Source organism: Musca autumnalis, unplaced genomic scaffold (genome assembly GCF_047663935.1).
Source record: "Musca autumnalis isolate F117 unplaced genomic scaffold, ASM4766393v1 scaffold_1, whole genome shotgun sequence".
NCBI classification, from domain to species: Eukaryota; Metazoa; Arthropoda; class Insecta; order Diptera; family Muscidae; genus Musca; species Musca autumnalis.
Window position 1 is genome coordinate 185,009,489 of NW_027411644.1, and position 25,395 is coordinate 185,034,883.

Here is a 25,395-nt window from a genome sequence, read left to right on the forward strand (position 1 = left end):
TGGAGGGTTAGGGTGGGGCGATTTGAACACCACCACGGGCGCCTGGATTTCCTGATTATTGGGATTGTACTGAGCAAAAAAGTCCACTAGACCATATGTCTACGGTGAAAATCGAGCCCCCGGATTTTGACTTGAAGTTTTTTTTCAAGGTTTTTTGGATATTTTGGCATATGTATATGTAACAGCCAAACCACTAAGATTTTCGATCCAACACAAAGACTAAAATTGTAGCCAAGACAATAATTAAGAACTCTCTAGTACACAGCAAAACCATTGGAACGCTCCTTCAGGCAGGTATGGTCCCGAGAATGTGCACATATTTCGGAAAATATCGATAAATTACACTGTGCTACAAAATTTAACTCAAAGTCAGGGGGTGGAAATTTCCTTTTGGAGATGAAAGCCCTTGGCGAGTGTACTAAGAAGGCAAAAGGAAATTTTCAGGATAGGTCAAGTTTCTGAGATATGGTTTGGCCAAAATATCCTTGAAAAAAATTTCAAGTCAAAATCCGGGGGCTCGATTTTCACCGTAGACATATGGTCAAGTGGACTTTTTTGCTCAGTACAATCGCAAGAATCAGAAACTCCAGGCGCCCACTATCACTTTTTTCCTTTCATACAAATGGAGGGTAGAATTAAATTTGTCATTCCGTTTGTAACACATCGAAATATTCATCGGAGACCCTATAAAGTATATATATTCTAGATCAGGGTAAAATTCTAAAGCGATGTAACCATGTCCGTCCGTCCGTCTGTTGAAATCAAGATTACAGCTCGCAATTTTTAAGATAGAACTTTGTAATCTGGTACAAACGTTTCTATTACTCCTAGGATGTTTGGTATTGCAAATGGGCTAGATCGGTCCACGTGTTGTTATAGCTCCATAGAACGGCACCACCCGATTTTCTGTATTTTGAAGGTTTTAGCATCATTATCACATAGAAATGGCTGAAATTTTGTACTTATTCTTCGTCGGGGGTAGAAAACTTTCCCCCAGAATTTTGTCGGTATAGCCCCACGACTTCATATTGCCCCCATAGAACGGTACTTCCCGATTTTCGGTATTTTTAAGATTATGGCCACAAAAATCCATCGAAATTGCTGAAATTTGGTATTTAGTCTTCATTTGGGGTATAAAACTTTCCATATGAAATTTGTCGGGACAGGTCCACGCCGATTTTCGGTATTTTGAACGGTACACCCTATTTTCGGTATTTTGAAGGTTGTGGCTTCAATATTCCACCGAAATGGATGAAATTTGTTATTTAGTCTTCGTTGGTGGTATAAAATTTTCACAACAACCCACCGAAATGGCTGTAATTTGGTATTTTGTCTACGTTGGAAGTTAAAACCTCTCCGATTGAAATTCGTCGGTATAGCCCCCATAGAACGGCACATACAATTCAACTTTATTCAAAATTAAGGTCCATTTAGTGGTTATAAAATTACATAAAAAATTGTTGTGGATCAAAACTTCACGGCGAATCAAATGAGACTACAATCTTACAGTTTTGTGTTATAGTTTCGATGTTAGAGCAAAAATAAGCACATATTTTGGTGAAAATAAAAATAGGTAAAAAAAAACTTTTTAATTTAAACGGTTTTATGTTAAACATACATTGCAATGTTTAAGATAAATGTACTAAAAACAAAAAAATAATAAAATAGATACAGTCGTGGGAATTATAAACATATGCATAGACTAGACTAAAATAAAACCGTGGGGCACGTCAATTGTCTACAATAGTTGATTAAAATGTTTGTTTTGTAATGTAACACCATAATTAGGCAGTTGTTCAACCGACAACGATGGACGTGTGATAAGTAGGGCTAGAATGTGGAAACAAGCTAGCAAGCTCGATTATAAGCGAGTTTTAGGGTTCCATAGTGGTGAGCGAGTAGTACTTTGTCGATTAAAGACAAACTACGAGCAGTGAAACGATTCCTCGCCAGCCAGCAGTGTGAATCTCCAACGATAAACTAGTTGAAACATCTCTTTTATTTACATGGAGTATATAACTATTGAAATTTCCATGATCAAGAAAATAGTAAGTAATTTCCTCACCGTCTGCGGGCCAACTGCCTAACGACGAATTAAACGATTCTTCTATCGCACATTAAGTCGATAATTTGTAGACAATTGACGTGCCCACGGTTTTATTTTAGTCTAGTCTATGCATATGTTTATAATTCCCACGACTGTATCTATTTTATTATTTTTTTGTTTTTAGTACATTTATCTTAAACATTGCAATGTATGTTTAACATAAAACCGTTTAACTTAAAAAGGTTTTTTTTACCTATTTTTATTTTCTAGTTTTTAGTTTTTATTTCGCATTCTGTTAAATTCATTTAGTGCTTCATTATTGCAAGGTTTCTTGCCCTTTAGTTTATTGCAGTCCCACTCCTCCATACGTAGTCCCTGCAAAGATCTTACTCTACTAAGAGCCACGAAGGCTTGACCTTCTTCAAACTTAAAAAGTTTTTTTACCTATTTTTATTTTCTAGTTTTTAGTTTTTATTTCGCATTCTGTTTAATTCATTTAGTGCTTCATTATCGCAAGGTTTCTTGCCCTTTAGTTTATTGCAGTCCCACTCCTCCATACGTAGTCCCTGCAAAGATCTTACTCTACTAAGAGCCACGTAGGCTTGACCTTCTTCAAACAGTTTCGCACCTAAGTATACGACTGGGTGATCCACAGTGCTGCCCTGCATTTTATGTATTGTAGAATCCCATGATAGTATTAAAGGCAACACACATCTGTGTGTATCGCTCCCGTTGTTTTGTTAACCTGGCTTCATATTCTTCAGGTGTTTCTGACGCTATCATCTGTGTGTATCGCTCACGTTGCTTTGTTAACCTGGCTTTATATTCTTCAGGCGTTTCTGACGCCGTCATTTGTGTATATCGCTGAAGTTGCTTTTTTAACCTGGCCTCATATTGCTCAGGTGTTTTTGACGCTAATTGTTCCCGCCGTTTCTGTAATCGACTATTTCTATCACCTTCAATTTCTTTACCTCGTTTTGCTTTGTACTTTTCTTTCGCTTTTTGAAGCCTTCGTTTACGTTGTGTCGCAGTTTCCGTTTTATTTGTGTTTGCATTTTTTATATTTTTTACCATTTTGTTCCCACGATTAATGGACATTAAAACAGTCGACCCCCAGAGGTCCAATAAAGGGGCAAGGCTATGTATAACAAGATGCGCCTGAGTCTTGAGGAGAAAACGCTAACGACATATCATTTTTATCCACCGTAATGCCATACAGTTCTCGGCGCGTTTTAACCTTTCACCTTAACTTGGGTGGTGTACCGCTAACGACGTATCATTTTTAGCCACCCTAACGCCACACAGTCCTCAACACGATAAAAAATCTTGACTTGGGTGGTGGATTCAGCCTGGATTAATCAGATACCTAAATTACAGATTCAATTTCTAAATTTAAATCTTAATTATACGCCATTTAGTGGCTGCGCCCATCTTAAATATCGAGGTTGTATAGTGCACTGTATTCTTCTTGTCAAGCCCTTTTATTTGATACCCATATTGGTGGGATTGATAAAAAATTGTTATCAGCCATTTGGTAGCGGCGGCCACCTTAGATTTCAATTTTGTATAGTAAATTGTATTCTACTTGTTGAGAATTTTCATTTGATACCCATATTGATGGGATTGATAAAACCTACTTTATCCGCCATTTTGTAGCGGCCGCCATCTTGGATTTCAATTTTTTATAGTATATTGTATTCTGCTTGTTGAGCCCTTTCATTTGATACCCATATTGATGGGATTGATAAAACCTACGTTATCCGCCATTTTGTAGCGGCGGCCATCTTGAATTTATAATGATAATGAATAAACATAATTGTATTGTCACCAAAATCCAAAGTGTATACAAAATTTCAGATTAATCGGTTGACAGGAAGAGGGTCAAATTTGAATTACTAAATTTGACCCAAGAATAAATAATAAAACAAACGGGGTGAGCTAAATAAAACCATTTAATAAAAAATAATTTAAAAAAAATTAAGTTTCAGTGTTTTATTTAGAAATGCACTTAAAACTAAAAAATAATTAGTCGCTTACCCTCAATAAATATATTCTTTCTCATGATAGAATCTCTCAAATAAAACGCATGCATTTAAATTATGAATGGTGGCAAAATTAAACGGCAAGCGTTTTATTTGAGAGATTCTATCATGAGAAAGAATATATTTATTGAGGCTAAGCGACTAATTAGCAATACTTCCTTCATTTTGCTTAAATCTCCCAATAAAATAGACGGATTTTGCTTTATTGACATTCATATAAAAGCTTTCCCATTAGGGAAGGTAATTGGGTTTATGATGATATATCTCAAAGCTTCTGAAATGGAAATAGAGGTCAAATAACCCATTTTAATTTATATGCTTTTAAAAATACGTGTAAATCGCGTAATTATCAAAATCATTTTGTCCGCATGTGATTTTCATGTACAGCAAGACCATATCTATTAAGTTGTATATATTTTTCGAAATATAATTTGGACGCTAAGATGTAGCATCGGCTGCATCTTAGCATTAAAAAACCTATAAAATATCGCTAATTTGCGCAAAATGCAAACAATTTTTGTCCGCATCCGATTTCAGTGTCCACCTTGAAAATCTACATCGATATATATCTATTTCAAGGAGATCAATAAAGAACCGTGGATGAAGCATCACACACTATTTTTTGGGATAAAATGAATGTAGCTTCATTATCAGTTAAGTTTTCAAATCTCTGTTTCCGCTAAAACGAAGATGCTGCACTAGTTTGTTCATTGCAGTGGAAACGATCCGCAGAGAACAAGATAAAATACGCGATATTTTCAAAAACAATTTTAGGTGATTTTTCTACTTTGGAATTTCTCGTAACTAGCGTTTTAGTAGATGGATTTGCACGAGAAATGATTTATTGGATCCGGAACGTAAAAAACTAAAATGTGCAATGGAGTACGAGGTATTCTAGAGACAATTGCAAATATTAGACCCGAAAAATATGTTTTTTTAGAAAAATGTTCGCACAAAATTTCCGCATTTGGATGCAGATTTCTATGAAGCTGTGCAGAATACATTCACAATATACCTATCAGATAACTCAGAATCGCAAGTACTACAATCCTATATATGATTTTTTGAAAAACATGTTTGCGGAATGATATTAGAAGAAAATTTCAAAAAACACTGTAAATCTGGCTTCAAAATGTCAGCATCATTTAATGATAGAAGCAGTTCAAATTTTGAAAAGTAATACATTAGTGAGATGATCCTTATTTAGTTTGCTTCTACTCTTACTTTGACAGGAAAATCGAGAGAAGTGTGGTTTACTCACAAATCGAGAGAAAACAAAAAAAGACATGGTGGCTTCAATCCATTTTTACCCATTTTTTAACATAAACATAGCCACAGCTTCCGCGCAAATTATCTTTTAAGTCCAATATTTTTTGCCACGTCCAAAAACATTTCGTTTTATCCAAAAATATTTAATTTGTATAATATACAATCACAAGTCGAGTGTTCTAAAAGGGTAAACCTTGGCTTCAGCTATGTTAATTTTCAAAAATATTGGTGAGATATATTTTATCTAGAAAACTTTTCAAGGAAGATTTTCATCCATTAACAAAACAAAACGAAAATTGTCAGCTGATGTAATTTGAATATGGGGTAAACACTACGAGAAATACCTGTATTCCAGACATGTGCCTACATGTAGCCAATTCGTCTGGAAATTGCTATAAAACATTAAAAAAGCTCATAAAATCGAGTTTGAAACATTGTTTTCCTTAAAGCCTTTCGTGAAATTTCGGTCAAAATATAGTTTTCGTGTCTTATTTCATGAAATACTGGCTTACGTGAAAAATCGTCATTTTGGACCATAAAATCGTCAAATCGTCATTTTTCAATTTTGGGCCAAAAAATCGTCAAAATGACGATAAATCATCAAATTTGGCAACACTGATCCTAACTCGAATATTCCCATGACTGTACAAATAGGAGGGTGAACTTCCCCCACGCATTTAGGGTACATCCCGACATAAATTTTCAAAACGCCGACACACGTTTCTTTTTGGCCCTCTTTCATAATCTGGCCGATTTTACCTGTAATTATTTTTTGTGTTGTACAGTGTTATATTTAATTTTCTATTTTCAATGTCACTATTAAGCAATAACAAAAAACACGACATAACATAAAAGTGACACACACTAACATAACAAATTATTTGAATAATTATATTGTTTGTATGTTAAAGATTATTTTCGTGATATTACAACATTCCTTTATTTTATTATTTATTTTCTTAATTTTTTTCGTTTTGTCAATTTGCTAAAACACTCCGACTTTGTTCAAACATTCGACTTTATTAAATAATAAAATAACATTCGCTATTAACACTACCTATAAAGTCAGTGACTACATTGAGGCAGGTCAGATCATAAAGATGTTATTAGCTGATAACATTTAAATCCTGGCAGTTCATTTGTATGTAGGTATCACGCACGAGTTTTAAATTAAATAATGCATCTGTATCACGTATGCGGCATGTGGATTAAGTAAACTGTTGTGAATGCCCTACTGTGGTAGGTTGTTGTTGTTCGAGCTGTTGTTGTTATTATAAAATGTGACAGTTCTACTGCCATGGTTGCTATAAAAGTAATTGATGACATATATTCTGTATCGTGATTTTTAATTCACTGTGATTTATTAAAGAATACAGGGTAATGCGACGAAAATCGTGCGGTACTGTTCTATGGGGTCTATATCAAAACCTAGAAGTTGTATAGCCTCAAATGAGTCTAAATACCAAATTTCAGCCATCAAAATATCGAAAATCGGGAGATAACTTTTATTGGGCCTCTATCAAAACGATTACAAAACTTAACCATTTCATTGTTGTGGCTAAAAACTAATCCGACAAAAAAAAATTGATAAAATCGGGTCATATTTTTATATAGCCTTAATATCCATAATCTTCCCTTCAAATGCTTTTAAAAGCCAGCACTAAATTTGATTTAGGTGTCGTTTTTGATACCGAGCTTTCTTTTAATTTCATATTGATTACATAATACCTAGTGAGTACACAGCTCTAGCTTTTATTAAACGTAATTGTAAGGAATTCACGGATCCCTATACTCGCAAACTATTGTTTACAACATTTGTTAGATCAAAACTGAATTACGCATCTATTATATGGAATCCTTATTATACTGTTCATGCTAATCGAATTGAGCACCTTCAAAAGAAATTCATAAATTTTGCGTTGTTTTCCATAAATTTTTCTAATCCTTTGCCTTCATATGAAACAAGGTGTAATTTCATTCATTTAGATTCATTGAGTGTTCGTAGATCCAAAACATCTACTACATCGCATATTTAATTTGAAGGAAGGAAGCGGCACCACTGTGCGTCGGGTTAGTAACCATTCCCTATAAAAAAGCATCCTACAATAAAAATACGAAGAAAAAGATGAACAATCCCGTATAAAGTTGAGGATCCCGGCAAACGTTTTAAGGACCACGATCTGAGAATCTGCTCCTAAAACGTATTTACTCTTTATAGAGTAGGTGCAGTTTGCGCACTAGGGAATGTACTTGATAAATACAAAGCGGATATTATAGCCCTACAGGAAGTGCGATGAAATTAGGTGAACCGGAGACTCAAAAATGCCAATTCACTGCTGATTCATAATTCGCAAAGTTCTTTGACATCACTCTTATGTGAACCCACGCTCCTACTGAGGAGAAAAATGAACAGACTAAGGATACACATATTTTACTAGCGACAGAGAGAGATCGCTGTCACATTAAAATTGTTCTAGAAAATTTCAGTGCCAAAATTGGAATGGAAAATATCCTTGGTCCCACTGTCGACAATTTCAGCTTTATTAAATAAGATCTGACATTGGAATGAACAGCACCAGTTTCCAACACCTTGACATTCACAAGACCACGTGGTTGTCCCCAGATGGAAAAACCAGAAACCAGATCGAGCATGTTGTGATAGACGGAAGACACTATTCCACTGTGTTAGCTGTTCCATAGATTCAAGGAATGAACATCGGTTCGAACCATTTCCTTGTAGCAGTCCTAATGTTGCGGTAAAAATGTACTTGATAAATACAAAGCGGATATTATAGCCCTACAGGAAGTGCGATGAAATTAGGTGAACCGGAGACTCAAAAATGCCAATTCACTGCTGATTCATAATTCGCAAAGTTCTTTGACATCACTCTTATGTGAACCCACGCTCCTACTGAGGAGAAAAATGAACAGACTAAGGATACACATATTTTACTAGCGACAGAGAGAGATCGCTGTCACATTAAAATTGTTCTAGAAAATTTCAGTGCCAAAATTGGAATGGAAAATATCCTTGGTCCCACTGTCGACAATTTCAGCTTTATTAAATAAGATCTGACATTGGAATGAACAGCACCAGTTTCCAACACCTTGACATTCACAAGACCACGTGGTTGTCCCCAGATGGAAAAACCAGAAACCAGATCGAGCATGTTGTGATAGACGGAAGACACTATTCCACTGTGTTAGCTGTTCCATAGATTCAAGGAATGAACATCGGTTCGAACCATTTCCTTGTAGCAGTCCTAATGTTGCGGTAAAACAGTGATCCTACATAGGACGGAAGCTGAATGTCAAGAAGCTGCAAACTCAAATTCACTCCGATCAACATGCCGGAAGTCGGCACTTCTTATCCCCATAATGTGGAAACGCAGTAGCAAAGAATAGCAAACTCTTTCCAAATGATCGCAAAATATATACTTGGATACCAAAAACCAGCAAATATTCATAGTAGGATCAGGAGTGTCGTAATGCTACTGAAGAGAAGAACGCGGAATACAGGGCAACCCTGCAGTCAGTAGTAACACGAAGCCGCAAGGATAAAATATTTTGGGAAGAGGAGAGAGGAGGAGTGTATTTTTAGAAGATAAAAGAAAGATCAGAATAAACTTGTGTGCGAGAAACGCGAGATGTTCAGGGGTTAGAATAAAGTCAAAGTGTAAAACAACAGACTGAAGGGTAGGTATGGTGCAGCACATTCTCCTGCAAAGATGATGAAGGGAACCTGATATCTGATACAAATAGCGTACTAAGGATCTAGAAGGAGAATTTTATCAAGCTTTTGATGTAGAATATAGGCGACTATTAAAATACTCCTAATCTCAAACGACGGCTTTGAGTGTTAACAACATTGCCAAGCGGAAGTTATGGCAGCAATTAATCCACTGAAGAACAATAAGGAAGCAGGCTGCATGGCGAAATATTCAAGACTGGTGGCGGCATACTTATAAGGAGTATGCATCAGTTAAAAATGTTAGCTATATGCAGTTTAAGGCTGTTTGAAGATGGATTTTCACATTTTCTACGAACTTAAATTTTATTTTAAATCCACGAACTTACAAAAAAAAAAAAAAACAAATAAATAATATTTAAAAAATCCCCGAATTAATTTTTTTGAATTTGAAAATATTTTTTTAGTCCACAAATGTATAAAATAATACTATTTTTTAAAAATGAACTAATTAACAAAGTAATTAACGAATTCTTCAAAAGTCCACAAATTAAAAAAAATATTTTTAAAATATTCACTAATTAACAGAGAATCTTAAGGGAAACGTTAAAAAATCCCCAATTTTGCTCAAAAAAAATTCTTAAAAAATTCATGATTTTGAAAACGTATAAAGAGCCACGAATTTGAAAAATACTCTTAAAAATTTCACGATTTTGAAAACATATCCTTAAAAAACTCACGATTTCGATTTCGATTTTTTGAAAAATCCACGAGTTTTAAACACTATTCATTGAAAATTTCACGATTTTGAAAAAATATTTTTTGAAAAATCCACGAATTTAAAAAAAATTTCTTTGAAAAAATTCCCGATCTAAGAAAAATTCTTGAAAAAAACACAATTTTTTTAATATTCTTTAAAACAATCTACTACTTTGGTTTGGCCAAAATTCAGGTAAAATGGAGTTGTATTGAAGTAAAATGGACAAATTATTTCCCTATTGTTTCTATTAATACACTAATGCGTCACGCTAACTGAAGAATGTCGTTTTCTTCTAAGAATGAAGGATAATGCGGCTAAAACATTGAAAATACCCCAAAACTTGGACCCTTTACCGACAAATTTCGGCACAAAATTGTATAACCTCAAATGAGCCGAAATACCAAATTTCAGCCATTTCGGTGTGAAAATGTCACTAAAACCATCAAATTACCGAAAACCAGGAGATACCTTTTATTGGGGCTACATCGCAATGAAAAAACTTGTTCATTGTTGTGGCTTAAAACGAATCCGACAAAAAATTGAGAAAATCGGATGAGATTTTTATATAGCTTTTCATTAAAAAATTCACGATTAGGAATAAATTCTCTGAAAAATGCACGAATTATAAAAAAATTGTCACGGTGCGCCTTTACTAAATTTAAATGAAAGGTGCTTACACCTGGGAAGTTTTTGCGGTTTCTGAAACTACTATGAACTACTATGTATGATGAAAAAAATGAAAAAAAAACAAAAATCGCCGGAGGGATTTTCAAATAAATCGCGGTCAATGTTCACATTTTTAGGGTTTTTTAGGTTTTTACGATTTTACTTGGAAACCGCAAGCCCTATCGAAATGGGATTAAAACAAGTAAAAAAGTGTTAAGTTCGGCCGGGCCGAACTTTTCATACCCTCCACCATAAAATATTCTGAACTAAAATGAAATAATTAGTTTTCATCCCTGTCCCCAACTTTAAGTGGGTACGTTAAAATGTCAGATAATATACATAAAATGTTTCATTCGGTAGGCCCTTTTTTATGGTTCCTATATCTAGCTATGTATGTTGACAATTTTTGGTGGGCTAGAAATTGGGAGGTACGTTATATAGGGGTTATAATAAAACATGGACCTATGTTGACAGTTTTTGATGGGAGCCTTTAATGTCAAATAACTCCTAATTCGGTTAAGCTAGAATCCTCAAAATACCGAAAATCGGTACATAACGTGGGAACTTCAAATGGCATTAACAGCTAGTTCAGAGGTATGTGGGCTATACGAAAATATGGACTTAAATGAACAATTTTTGTTGGCTTTTAAATTTCAAATTACAGAATGTTCGTCCAAAAAATAAAGCTAAGGTACTGAAAATCGGGAGTTTTTTTGTGGCTATACCAAAACATGGACCTACGTTCGGTTAAACATTTTAAGTAAAATCCTCAAAGTACCAAAAATCGGGAAGTATCGTTATATTGGGGCTATGTTGAAAATTGGTGATGCAGATGTGTGGTGACCACTCAGAGTTCGAAAATAAACAGTACACTAACATAGTGTACAGCTCCGAGAACAGTATCACTAAAATATTTTTAGTGTTAGTGTTCCGGAACACAAACGCTAAAAAATATTTTAGTGATACTGTTCCGGAGCACAACGATAAACGTAGTGTACCACATTTTGGTACACTAAAAACGTTGGGTACCGCAGTCGGAACACTAAAAATCGTAGTGCTCCGCAGTCGGAACACTAAAAATCGTAGTGCTCCGCAGTCGGAACACTAAAAATCGTAGTGCTCCGCAGTCGGAACACTAAAAATCGTAGTGTTCCGCAGTCGGAGCACTAAAAAATTGTTGTGTACCACATGTCGGAACACTAAAAAGTAACGTAATGATAATGTACCACACACGAGTTTATTATGATTTGCGAGGAAAATTAAATATTTATAATTTTTGAGATAAGTACAAATGACGACATAAAAACTCAGATACACCTCTTAAATCCATGTATGAATACATATTAATTAATAACGTTGGGAACTTAAGTAGAAAATATGAAAAACATTGATTCGGTTAGGAGGGTTGGCGTTTTTTGTTTGGGATGACGACTTCTATTTTGTATTTCAAAATAGTCAGGCTTAATCCCATAGTCGTTGTTTTAATATTTTATTAAAACAACTTTAATTTATTAGCTTATAATTTATTTATTTTTCCCACTAATAAATTAAAGTTGTTTAAATAAATTATTAAAACAACGACTATGGGATTAAGCCTGACTATTTTGAAAAACAAAATTGATTCGGTTGTTGTGCAATGGCGCACTACAAATTGTAGTGTTCTGACAGTGGATACATGAGTTTATTATGATTTGTGAGGAAAATTAAATATTTTATAATTTTTTTTAATAAATACAAATTAAAAAATAAAATTTAATAGAACACGTGAAAAACGCCTGATTTGATTTTTGGTCAATGATCCGGCAGTCGGAACACGAACATTTTTAGTGTTCCGGCAGTAGGAACACTACGATTTTTAGTGCTCCACAGTCGAACACTACAATTTGTAGTGCGCCATTGTCTAAAAATCAAATCAGATGTTTTACACATTTTCTTCTAATTTTTATTTATTAAATAATAATTTATTAAATAATAAATAAATACATATTTATTTATTCTAAAAACATAAAATATGTAATAAACACATAATAAACAGACGATTATCTTAACATTATTATTAGCGTTTCGGCTCGTGGTACGCTACGATTTTTAGTGTTCCGACAGTCGGAACACTACGACTTTTAGTGCTCCATTGTCCAAAAACCAAATGAAATGTTTTTCACATTTTCTTTAATTTTTATTTATTAAAAAAATATATACATATATATAATATTTAATTTCCTCAGAAATCATAATAAATTAATGTATGGTTCATTACCTGATAGTTTCAAAACGTGGTACAAAACTAAATATTGTTTTTTCATAATTTTGACCAAATTTCGCAATGTGTTTAACTAACTTAAACATACATGGATGTAACAGTTTATCTTAAACTTTATTTGATTAAATTTAACCAAATATTTAATTTTCCTAAGAAAACAGTATTTTATAGTGTTCCAACACGTTCCAACACTATGATTTTTAGTGATCCGGCAGTCGGAACAGTAAAATTGTTAGTCCTCCGCAGTCGGAGCACTACGATTTTTAGTGCTCCGGCAGTCGGAACACTAAAATTTTTAGTGCTCCGCAGTCGGAACACTACGATTTTTAGTCCTCCGCAGTCGGAGCACTACGATTTTTAGTGCTCCGGCATGGGGTACACTACGATTATCGTTGTGTTCCGGTACAGTATCACTAAAATATTTTTTAGTGTTTGTGTTCCGGAGCGGTACACTATCGTTGTGTACCTATCCACCTTGGTACGGTACAGAACGGTACGGTACGATAACATAGTGTTTATTTTCGAACACTGTGGTCACTACAACCTTCAAATGTCAAATTACAGCTAGTTTGGTTAAAAATTTTAGCTAAAATTGCCAATTCCGAACATGGACCTATGTTGACAATTTTTTATGGAGAGGTGTTGTGACCACTAAGAACTTCAAATGTCAAATTACTGCTAGTTCGGTTTAATATTGTAGTTAAAATCATCAAATTACTGAAAATCGGGAGGTACTTTTATATGGGAGCTTTATCAATACATTGACCTTTCTTGACAATTTTTGGTAGGGAGGTGCGGTGACCACTAAGAATTTCAAATGTTCAAATTACAGATAATTCGGTTAAAACTTGTAGGTAAAAATTTTCAAAATACCGAAAATCCGTAATATGGGTATACCGAAATCCGTTATACCGAGGTACGGTTATATGGGGTATACCAAAACATGGACCTACGTTCATAATTATTTCGAATATAAGTTTTTTGGCCACTAAGAACCCTAAATAGAACCCTAAAGAAATGTGAATTTAAACGTCAAAATACCTGAAATCGGGCGGTAACGTTATATGGGGGCTATTCCAAAACATGGACCTATGTCCACTAGTTATATAAGTTTATTGACATTTAAGAACCCTAAATATCAATTTATAGCTAAATCGGTCTGAAAATGTAGCTAAAAACGTCAAAATACCGTAAATCGGGGGTACCGTTATATGGGGGCTATACCAAAACGAGGACTTATGTCCACAACTTTTGTTATATAAGTTTATAGACACTTAAGAACCCTAAATGTCAAATTATATCTACATCGTACAATTTTTCAATTTTATTTGATTCAAACCTATTCTGATGATCGCAAAAATTGGCCACTTTTTTGTACATTTTTTATTATAATTGGGATATTTTCCGAAAATATGGCAACACCGTCAAGTTTTTTCTTGGGAATGTTGGCATAGTAAAGGACTCTCAAAAACTTAATAGTATGGATCTGCAATACGAACACATCAAAAGATACGTTAACATATAAAAAGAGAAAATTCAAACCTATTCAGGTGATCGCTAGTGTATATATCAAAAATGGTACAACCTAGGAAAAAATTACAAACGACAATCTTGTAGAAAATGTTCACAGCTAAAAGATATTCTCCAGTGCCGTTTCGGTAAGTCTTTTTTAAACAAAATCGCGAAACCCTAACAATAAAACCTAAAAATCTGACCTGAACTTCTATATCTCAAAAATGGTAAAACCTACGAAAATACCAGTGAGGTCAATCTTGTAGAGAATGTGAACGTTGACCGAGATTAATTTGAAAATGCCTCCGGCGATTTTTTTTATTTTCCTCATCTATGAACATTGTACTTTCAGAAACCGCAAAAACCAAGGCTATAGTCGGGTCGGGGCCGACTATGTGATACCCTACACCACTACCCTCTGTATAAGCTTTTGACTGGTAAAGTTCAAAATATTAAAATTGGGATAGCTTAGCGCCTTTGCTCGGAATGTCTTCATTAATACAGGCCAACTTCGTTGAAACGCACTTAAGTACATGGTGAGTACAACTCAAATAAAAATATTGAAAAGTGGGATGGCGCTAACAATTAGTAGGCTTCTTTCTCTGTGAGACCCCCATCGACCACCAAAATTTCGTTAGGATAAGAACAAAATTCCGACCTGTAGTGTGATTACACAAAAAATGGAAAAAAGGGGATGCATTACCGACTATTGCGATATCTCTGTTGTTTGACCACCTATGGCAACCTACTTCACATCGTTGGAAAGGTGATATTTTCTACTTTCCTTGGCAGGTTTTGCTTTTGATATACCTCTTACAGAAGAGAGATATTCGCTTTGAAATAAAACGTTGGCCTCTTCTCCAAATACGTTTTTTTCACATTTCAACGCCTGAATGTTTTTTCCACTCTAGGACCCCCATTAACACCAAAAATAACGATCCGATCAAAATTGTGACATGCAGAGTGATTGCAAAAAATGGAAAAATGGGATGTATTACCGACTATTGCGATATCTCCGTTATTTGGCCACCTACGCCAACCTACTTTGCATCATTGTAAAGATGGGATTTTCTACTTTCATAGACAGACTTTGGTTTTGGATGGTCCCCAACCAAAGCTGTGATCTTCGTCATTATTATTAAAAAAGTTAGACCACCTATAACAACCTACTTCACATCGTTGTAAAGTTGATATTTTCTACTTTCTTTACCAGGTTTTGCTATTGATATACTCCATATAAAAGCGGACATATTCGCTTTGAAGTAAAATGTTGAATTTTTCTCCAAATAATTTTTTGCCCATTCCGACCCCTAAATATTATCCGACCATCACAAAAATCAATAGGTTTCTTCCCCTCCGGGACCTACATCAACACCCAAAATTTGGTGACGATTAGATTAAAATTGCGACCAGTAGCGTGATTACAAGGTTTAGATGGACGGACGGACGCACATAGCCAGATCGACACAGCTCGTCGAAACATTTATTTTGGTATATATATGTATGGGTCTACGACCATTATTTCGATGCGTTACAAATTTTTGACCAAAACCAACTTATAATACCCTCTCCACATAGTGGTGTAGGGTATAAGAATATTCTTTAAAAAATTAACGATGTTGAAAAAAATATTCGTTGACAAATTGAGTTTATTTTTTAAATATATGTTAAAAATCTACGATTTGAACAAATTCAGCTTCCTTTTCGTATATCCTTTAAAAATCCACGATTTTAATAAATTAATTTTCTTTTTTATATACTCTTTAAAAAATTCACAATTTATAAAAAGTTCTTCAAAAGAATTAACGATCTAAAAAAATATTCTTCAAAAAATAAATCATCTAAAAAATATTCTTCAAAAAATAAATGAACTAAAAAATATTCTTTAAGATATATTTCAAGAAATTAACGATCTAAAAAATATTCTTTAAAAAATCAACGGTCTAAAAAATATTCATTAAAAAATCCACGAACTAAAAAATATTCTTTAAAAATCCACAGTTTAAAAAATATTCCTAAAAATCCACGATTTTGGAAAAATATATACTCTATATCAAAAATCCTACCGAAACTTCTGTTTTAGACAATAATATCTAAAAGATGGACTATGGTGTGTGGTACAGTGCTATAATTCTATTCTGTGTCGACTGTGTTGAGTCGTTCTGTCAGTTGAAAAATTAAGCCCAATTTTAATGTTACATACCCCTCAAACGCCTAAAAAATTTGGTTTAGCCTGCTGATTGCTGTTTACTTTTTCATGTACAATCACAGCCTGAGAGTATATCTCCGTCAAATTATGAATAACTGTGCGCCGTAAACATTCTGCGCAGAAAATAAAGAGGTTGAGCCTTGTCAGATATACTTTGAGAACAAGCCGATATTACCGTAAAGTAGAAATTGTTATGGAGTGTAATATGTGATAGTGTGATAGTTGGTTTGTAAAAAGCCTCAGCTTAAACAACCTGTCTTTAGATTCCAACCACTGCATGTACAACTACCTTCAACAATTTAGAAAAACCCCCCAATTACGCAATATTTATCTCTATGGCATTAATTGAATTCTCCTCATATGAAATGCATGCAAATTTTCCCTTTCCTTTTGAAATTTAGTCGCAACTTAATAATTTTACTCCTGAGAGATGATTAAAATAAGTTCTTAATTTATTTCAAATTAAGTCAAAAACGGTAACAAAGGTCTCCTAGGAATAATGTAGGGTACTGACAACGGATAATAGATAAATTCATTTACAGTGTTTTAAATAATTATCAACAAAAACATGCATGAAAAAAGAAAGGCCTGTCGCCTGTCTGTGGGTCAAAGAGCAACAAACAAAAGATGGCAAAAATATTCAACAGAGCCAAAGGTTTCAAAAGCGCTGCATGCTTATTTTCGTAAACAGTTTAAAAACTATTATTCCACCATCAGCATGGGCCATCATGTGAAACGGAAAAATATTCTGCTGATAATTATTTTAACATTTCAAAGTATTTCCACAATAAAACTACATGGAATTTTACAACAGAATATGGCACGTATTGAATCGCAACGAGAATTATGGCTGAGATTATTAAAGCAAATGGATCAGGAAAAGGATTTCACAATCGCTTTGTTTGTGGTGAGGCAAATGGATATGGATTTTTTGGATATCTTAATGGATGTAGAATTGGGTAAAAGTGTTATAATAAATGTGGATCTTAGGGAAAGCATCAATTTGAATTGTACGAACTCAGATTTCATAACAATTGTTGATATGCCGGTGGATGTGGCGCTAGATGAATTTGTTGAAACAATTGCAGATAGTTTGGATTTGCGAAGAAGTAATCGTATAATTGTGATACTTAATAAGGATGAAGGAAATGTGGATGTAAACCATGTTGAGATACTTTTCCGTAACTTTATCTATTATAAAATGTTAAATGTTATTGCGGTACTGCAAGATTTCGTGGAGAATAGATTTATATATACTTTCCAGGTGTATCCTGAGTTTATGCTTCAAATCAAAAAGTTTGAGAATACAACACATTTATTTCCCAACAAAGTGAATAACGTTTATGGCAAAGAGCTGAGAACAATTCCCGATCAAGTAATGCCACGTTCTGTTGTTTACACAGATGATCGGGGACAACTGCAAGTTACCGGTTATATAACAGAGTTTATTAACATGTTTGCCAAGTACATCAATTCAACTCTCATATATCCTGAAGATATGATACCAGGCAACACCTTGTTCTATCGTGACTTTGTTAATTGGACTCAAATGGATCTACTCGATATACCCTGTAGTATAACACCTCTGATGGGCGGTGAAACTACCCCGCTTATGTCGTACACCTATGAAGTGCTGAACTGGTGTCTCATGATACCCGAGGAGGAACCTCTTTCATATCAGGATTTTCTCAAAGGTTTCCTAACATTACAAATTCTGCTGGGCATCTTCGTAATGGATGTGATTTTTACCATCCTACTAACACTTTCGCAACAGCTTATGCACTACAGAAAATATCACACAATTGCGGTGGATTTGACAAATATCCTTATAAATCCCCAGGTAATTTTGGCTCATTTGGGTTCCTCATTTAAACTGCATGCATATCCCGGTTTATCACTGCGCATCATTTATGTAGCCATGTTCATATCGGGTCTTTTGTATACCACAGCATTCTCGGTACAACTGAATGCCTTCCTTACCCGCCCCACTGTACACAGCATAACAACCTTGGATGATATGCTAAAATATAAACTTAAAATTTTAGCCGCTAAAGATGAATACACCACCCTGATGAAGCTTTCAGGAGATGATTTTATTCCCTACCTGTCTCTATTTAAAATCATCGATTCATACAAAGATTTTGCCGATATGCGAACTGCCTTCAATCGAACATACGCTTATCCTGTTACATCATCAGTGTGGTATGTTTATGCAACGCGCCAAAAACTTTTTACCCAACCAATGTTTCATCGAACCGATATTTGTTTTAAAAGCATGGATCTGATGGCGTTTGTGTTGCCACGCAACTCCTTGTACAAGGAACATTTGGACACACTCATTATTCGAGCAACAGATATGGGTCTTTTGAGTTATTGGCTACAGAATAGCTTTTATGGTTTGGTTAAAATTGGCACATTAACTTTCGAAGATTTATCAAACTCTGAGGATGCGGCATCGTACATTAAAATGGAGGACTTCATTTATGTTGTTCTCAGTTTGACGAAGGCCTTTAGCCTTAGTTTCGTGATATTTGCTTTAGAACTAGCCTGGTTTTATCGTTCATTAATATTAAAGATGGGATGTTGTAAAGTGAAAATTAAAGAACAAGCTTATGGAAATATCGAATTTTGTAAATAAAATTATACTTGTATAAGTGTAAACTGTACTTTTAATGCTTTTAATGTGGAATTTCGTATATGGGGAAGAAGTTTCTATTACTCCAATTTACTTTAATGCAGTGAATTCAAAATGTACCAATTCTTCGACAGCAAGATAAAGGTGGTCGATATTTAAATGACAAATTCCATGACTTATCTTTCATTACAAATGAACACTGGCAGTCCCTTATTTCAATCGGGGGAACTACATTTAATACTCATAAACACAAGGAGAGATAATTTGTGATGCAGTAAATAATAAAAACCGTATACACTTTTTCAGATGTAATTCGAAACATTTTAGTTGTAATTCGTAACATTTCATTTGTAATTCGAATTATTCAATTTGTAATTCGAATTATTACATCTGTAATTCGAATTATTCAATTTGTAATTCGAATTATTCCAAAGGGAACCCTTTCAAATGATCAAAATGTGCCTTATGGAAATAATGGTTATAGAAGGTGGCTGGAGAGAATAATATCTCCCGAAGAGATGAACCGATTATGTCCAAAATTTGGTCTTCATAATATCTCGTCCAAACTATCGTTTTGTTTTTATACCATCCAGTATGAAGGGTATATTAAGTCTGTTTTTCTGTTTATAATGCATTGAAATATACATTTCCGACCCTATAAAGTATATCAAGAAAAATGTCTAAAATCGTCTTTTCCATTTCAAAAAAATCAAAAACAATTTTTTGATACTACATCAATGATTTTTGGTACATAGATTAAGAAAAAAATCGTTATTCCAACTCTGTTTTCGTTACCAACTTTCATCGTTGCGCGCAAAAGATATGACCGTTTTAAATATGATAATAAGAAAAAATCTTAAAAAATCGCGGCTTAATATAATGAGCTGTGATGCAAAAAAAAATCGAAAAGTATCAATGGATTCGCGAAAAATCAAATTTGTTAAATAATTTTACGTATTTACAAACATATTTTTGAAACAATAGCGCTTATACTTACAAAAAAATATATAAAAAAAATTATAACAGAATCCCGACATTGTAAGAAATAAAATGAAACCTAAGTCGTGAAGGTTGTTATTAGCAAAAAATTCGAAGAAAATATGACGAAAAAAATTATAATCGTATTATTCCAATTTTATTTTTTATGGTTTCATAGGAAATGTTAAAGAAAAAATGTTTGAGTTCTTCGTCATTTTCGTCAAAATTTCACGCAATAAACAAATTTTCCGTTGCAACAAATTTTTCGTTTATAGTTTTCCTATTGGCGAATATTACACCACAAGGAATTCCAATTGTCGCATATAAACCGCGTAATAATGAAAATGACATGATGCGCATCCGATTTTCCAACGTAGCGAATCAATCCCTTTTATTTGGTGTACCGTTTGTGAAATTCTATTTGGCGGCCACGATGTAGCGTCTGTTTCATATTAGGGCGCAAAATACAGTTAGATGGTCATAATTTCCACGAAGTTCATTTACATTTTATGCGCATCCGATTTCGATGATAACCTTTAAAAAATACATCATTTGATGTCCTTTCATTGCGATCCATCAAGAACCGTGGATGTAGCATCCCACTTAATTTTTAGAAAAAATCAATTGTATCTCCGGATTAGCGATAGTTTTGAAAAATATGTTTTCGGACATTTTAAACAGGCATATAGCTCTATTTATCTCAGTAAAAATTATACTTCCAAAACGCGCTTCAATTGCAATTTTCAAAAACATTTTTTGCAGATTTTCGAAATTTAAGGGGTATCATATCCGCCGATCTAGTGGACGGATTTGGATGCGTCATGGCTTATTAGATTCTGAACGTAAAAAAACTAAGTTCACGCAGGTTTCACCGACAATTTAATGACAGTTGCAAATTTTTAATCAAAACAAGTAAAAAAGTATCAGTCGGCTTTGCCGACAGAGATATACCCTCAGCCTGTGAAAATTGAAACACCTTTTTCACAAAAAACTTATGTATTTAGGGGGTTTCAAAATTTTGGTCGTATGAACCGACAAAAATGTTGATTAGGATTAAAGTTCAAGAATTTTGCGGAAAATGCACTTAAAGGAATGGACCGACATAGACCTTGGGGGTGCTATAGGGGGTTTTTACACCCTTCGGGCTGTTTTCTCAAGAAGTATGGACTTGCCCCTGAAACAACTTTTACCATCGTAATTGAGGCAGCGAATGTAAGGTGCTTCGACAAAAATCAAAGTGATTCAATAGCAGGTCTTAAAGTGAACTTATCTAAAATTTTGTGTGGGAGGTACGGGATGGAGTGGACAAATATAGTCCATATTCGAACCTGATCTATATCTGGTAGATATTATGAGAATGTGTAAAGTATGGACCAAATCGGTCACTCCCATCAAGGGTTATCGTGCGCACAATTTTTCCGAATATTTTTGAACTTTTATGGGGTAGGTACCTGAAGGAGTGGAACGATATGGCTTATCTACGAACTTAAATTATATTTGAAAACAATAAAATGAAATGAAAATACGAAGGCCAATTTTTGGCCGGAATCGGCATTTCCGTTCGAGAATTATCTTGCGCTTCAACCCATAAACATGGTGTCATAGGGTTTGTTTTTCAACTTTCAGGCTATTTTTTCAGGAAGTATGGACTTCCCCTGAGGAAACTTGTACCTTCGTATAGGAGACAGTGAATACAAGATGTTACAACAAAAAGCAATGCGATTCGAGAGCAGGACCTAAACTGAACTTTTCCGAAATTTTGTGTGGGAAGTACTCGAAGGAGTTTGCCGATTGAGTCCATATTGGAAAGTCATCTATGTCTGGTAGAAATTTCATAATGTGCAAAGTATGGACCAAATCGGTTACTCCCTTCAAGAGTTATCGTACGCACAAATTTTCCGAACATTTTCGAACTTTTGTGGGGGAGGTACCGGAAGGAGTGGACCGATATAATCCATCTTTGAACTTGAACTAAGTTTAGACAAAATATTACAAAAGCCAAATTTTGGACCGAATCGGCAGATCCGTTCGAGAGTTATCTTGCGCTCCAACCACTACACACGGTGTCATAGGGTTTTCTGTAACTTTCAGGCTATTTTCTCAGGAAGTATGGACTTGCCCCTAAGGAAACTTGCAGCGTCGTATAGATTACAGCGAATACAACTTGCGTAAACAAAAATCAAAGCGATTCGAGACCAGGTCCTAAACTGAACTTTTCCGAAATTTTGTGTGGGAGGTACCCGAAGGAGTGGACCGATTGAGTCCATATTGGAACCTCATCTAAGTTTGGTAGAAATTACACGATGTGCAAAGTATGGACCAAATCGGTTATTCCCTACAAGAGTTATCTTGCGCACAAGTTTTGCGACAATTTTTGAATATTTGTGGGGGAGGTACCTGAAGGAGTGGACATATATGGCCCATCTTCGAACTTAAATCGAATCTGGACAAAGTATTTCGAAACCCAAAATTTAAACCGAATCGTTTGATCCGTTCGAGAGTTATCGTGCGCACCAGCCAGCCAGCCAGACAGACGGACATTGCTAGATCTACTCAAAATTGTCTGAAACGGATATCGTACAAACATACTTGGGGTCTAAAACCATTATTTCGATGAGGCACATTTTTGGTCGTATCAAAGTGTAAATACCCTCTTTAGCCTAAAGGCTGAGGGTATAAAAACAGGTTTTTATAAAAATTTACGCACAAAAATTTCGACTTTAAGCTGAGATTGTTGTGAACCTTTGAAGGCTACACGCCCGAGTTATACATCAAATAATGCGTAATCGCGAGTACTACAATCTTTTAATCAGTTTTTAAACGAGAACTGTTGCGCGTCCCCATTAAAACAAAAAAGCCACTAATTGAAAATTGACTTAAAAAAAACCACAGCTTCCGCTCAAATTATAATTTTAAGAAATCCATCGGTGAATCTTGCTAAAACAGTTTATTTTACCTAAATGTGTTCAAAAGTTATGGTATATTACAACAATAACCCATACCTCAGTTTCAACATAAGTAAATTTTCTACAAAAAGGCCGATATACACTTTCATACGGGCAAAATGTGCTTCATCGAAATAATGGTTTTAGACCACAAGTATGTTTGGACGAAATGTGTCTTAGACAATTTCGAATCGATTTAGCAATGTCCGTACGCCTGTCCGTCTGGCGCACGATAACTCTCCAACGGATGAGCCGTTTTGGTACAAAATTTGGCCTTCGTAATATTTTGTCCAAACTTAGTTTAAGTTCGAAGATGGGTAATATCGGTTTACTCCTTCAGGTACCTCGCCCACAAAAGTTCGAAAATGTTCGGGAAATTTGTGCGCACGATAACTCTTGAAGGGTGCAACCGATTTGGTGCCTACTTTGCACATCGTCAGATTTCTACCAGACTTTGATGGGGTGGACTAAATCGGTCCACTCCTTCAGTTGAGAAAAAAAAATAAAGTTGTAAAAATCCCCTACGGCACAATTTGTAATGGTTGGAGCGCACGATAACTCTCGGACGGATCTGCCGATTCGGTCTAAAATTAGGCCATCGTAATATTTTGTATGAACTTATTTTAAGTCCGAAGGTGAGCCATATCGGCCCATTCCTTTAGGTACCTCTCCCACAAAAGTTCGAAAATATTCGAAAAATGTGTGCCCACGATAACTCCTGAAGGCAGAAACGGATTTGGTCCATACTTTGAACATGGTAATATTTCTACGAGACATCGATCGGGCTTGAATATGGACTACATATGTCAACTCCTTCACAAAATTTTGGAAAAATCCAGTTTAAGGTCTGCTTTGGAATCGATTTTTTTTTGTTGTAACAACTTGTATTCGCTGTCCTTATGACGACGTGCAAGTTTTTTTCAGGTGAGCCATATCGGCCCATTCCTTTAGGTACCTTTCCCACAAAAGTTCGAAAATATACGAAAAATTTGTGCCCACGATCAGGGACGTACGCAGGATTTCATTTCGGGGGGGGGGGCAACTTTACCAAAAATCATGAAATTTAAAAATGTTATGTATCGTTACGTAAAGCTATTTTAAAGGGTTTCTGATGATTTTATGCACGAGAGGCACTAAAAACCTTCTAGTCTAGGCAACACGCAGTGTCGCCAAACGTCATTTGACATTTTTTTGGAAAGTTTAGCCTAAGCAAACTCAGGACAGTTTGACATACGACCATGTGTTGTGTTTTTGTGGCTATTAGCATAAGTTTTAAAAATATCGTCACTAATATGGATTCTGGAAATCCGTTTGGTGAAAGAACTTCCATGCAAAAAGTGCGAATATGTCGAATAGATGTATGCTGTGTTTGGAGGATATAAACAGTTTGACCCGAACATAACGCCGTTTCTTCTTTAAAGTGCATATATTACACACTAATTTCCGTGCCATTAAAAAAGTTTTGTATTATTGTAAGAAAATAATATTCGTTACTAGCAAAAAAACACCAAAGCTTTACTATTTTAACAGAAATGATAGAGTCAATGAAAGCCAACTAAGCTACATCCTGAAAAAAATAGGTTGAGTCGAAGAACTCCGTCTGATACATCAATGGTTTCCAATAACCAATCACTTCTGTCGGCACAGCGGAGGCAAAGTTATGAAAATTCATCATTTTTGATTTCTGGAAAACAAGAAAAAGTAGCAGTCGGGTTTGCCTACATATATATTTTTTTTTTTATTTTATTAATAGATGATATTACTTTTACATGTTCTTTCATACTTTATATAATATATGTAGTATACTTAATAAATAGTAATTCACTTCTATATTTGGCATAGCTACAGAGCTGTAAGCCATTTTATACTTCAATCTCTTGTCTTTAGTACAATGTGATAAGTTACATATATACATTAATTAACTAAATTCATTAATTATTAGGTTTCTATATTTAACACAGGTTGTAATGTACTTATATAACGAATGAAAATTCGCACCATTTAAAACATTCAATACCTCATGTTCTTCGAGAGTATTTGAACCAAAATATTGTCTTCTATAAGCAGAATATATAGGGCATACACCAATAAAGTGAAATGTGTTTTCGGTTACATTCATATTACAAATTGGACAAAGACCGTTTGTATTATTATTTCTTGTAAATAATCTTGAGTTTAAGTCCAGCAATCCACCTCTGGCCTTTATAATCCAACTTGTCATATGTGCAGATAAGTCCTTGGTTAGGGTTGCTATTTCATTATATTCTAAGTGAGAATAGAGATCGTGGGATTGTGAGTTCCTTGCACTATTAGAAAAATCATTATATTCTTTGGCACATAATACTTTAACAATCTCCTTCCAATAAATACTTTTGGGTACGTTA

General features: G+C 34.6%; 1 protein-coding gene across 1 annotated transcript in view; it reads left to right on the top strand.

Annotated features, from left to right (window-relative positions):
• The first annotated feature begins 17,232 nt into the window (after positions 1-17,232).
• LOC141389563 (uncharacterized) overlaps positions 17,233-25,395 on the top strand; it is a 53,863-nt gene continuing 45,700 nt past the window's right edge. The window contains exon 1 of the mRNA XM_073961257.1: positions 17,233-19,035. Within this exon, the coding sequence (XP_073817358.1) occupies positions 17,271-19,035 (1,765 nt within the window). The 5' untranslated portion in view covers positions 17,233-17,270. The remainder of the gene's footprint in view (positions 19,036-25,395) is intronic.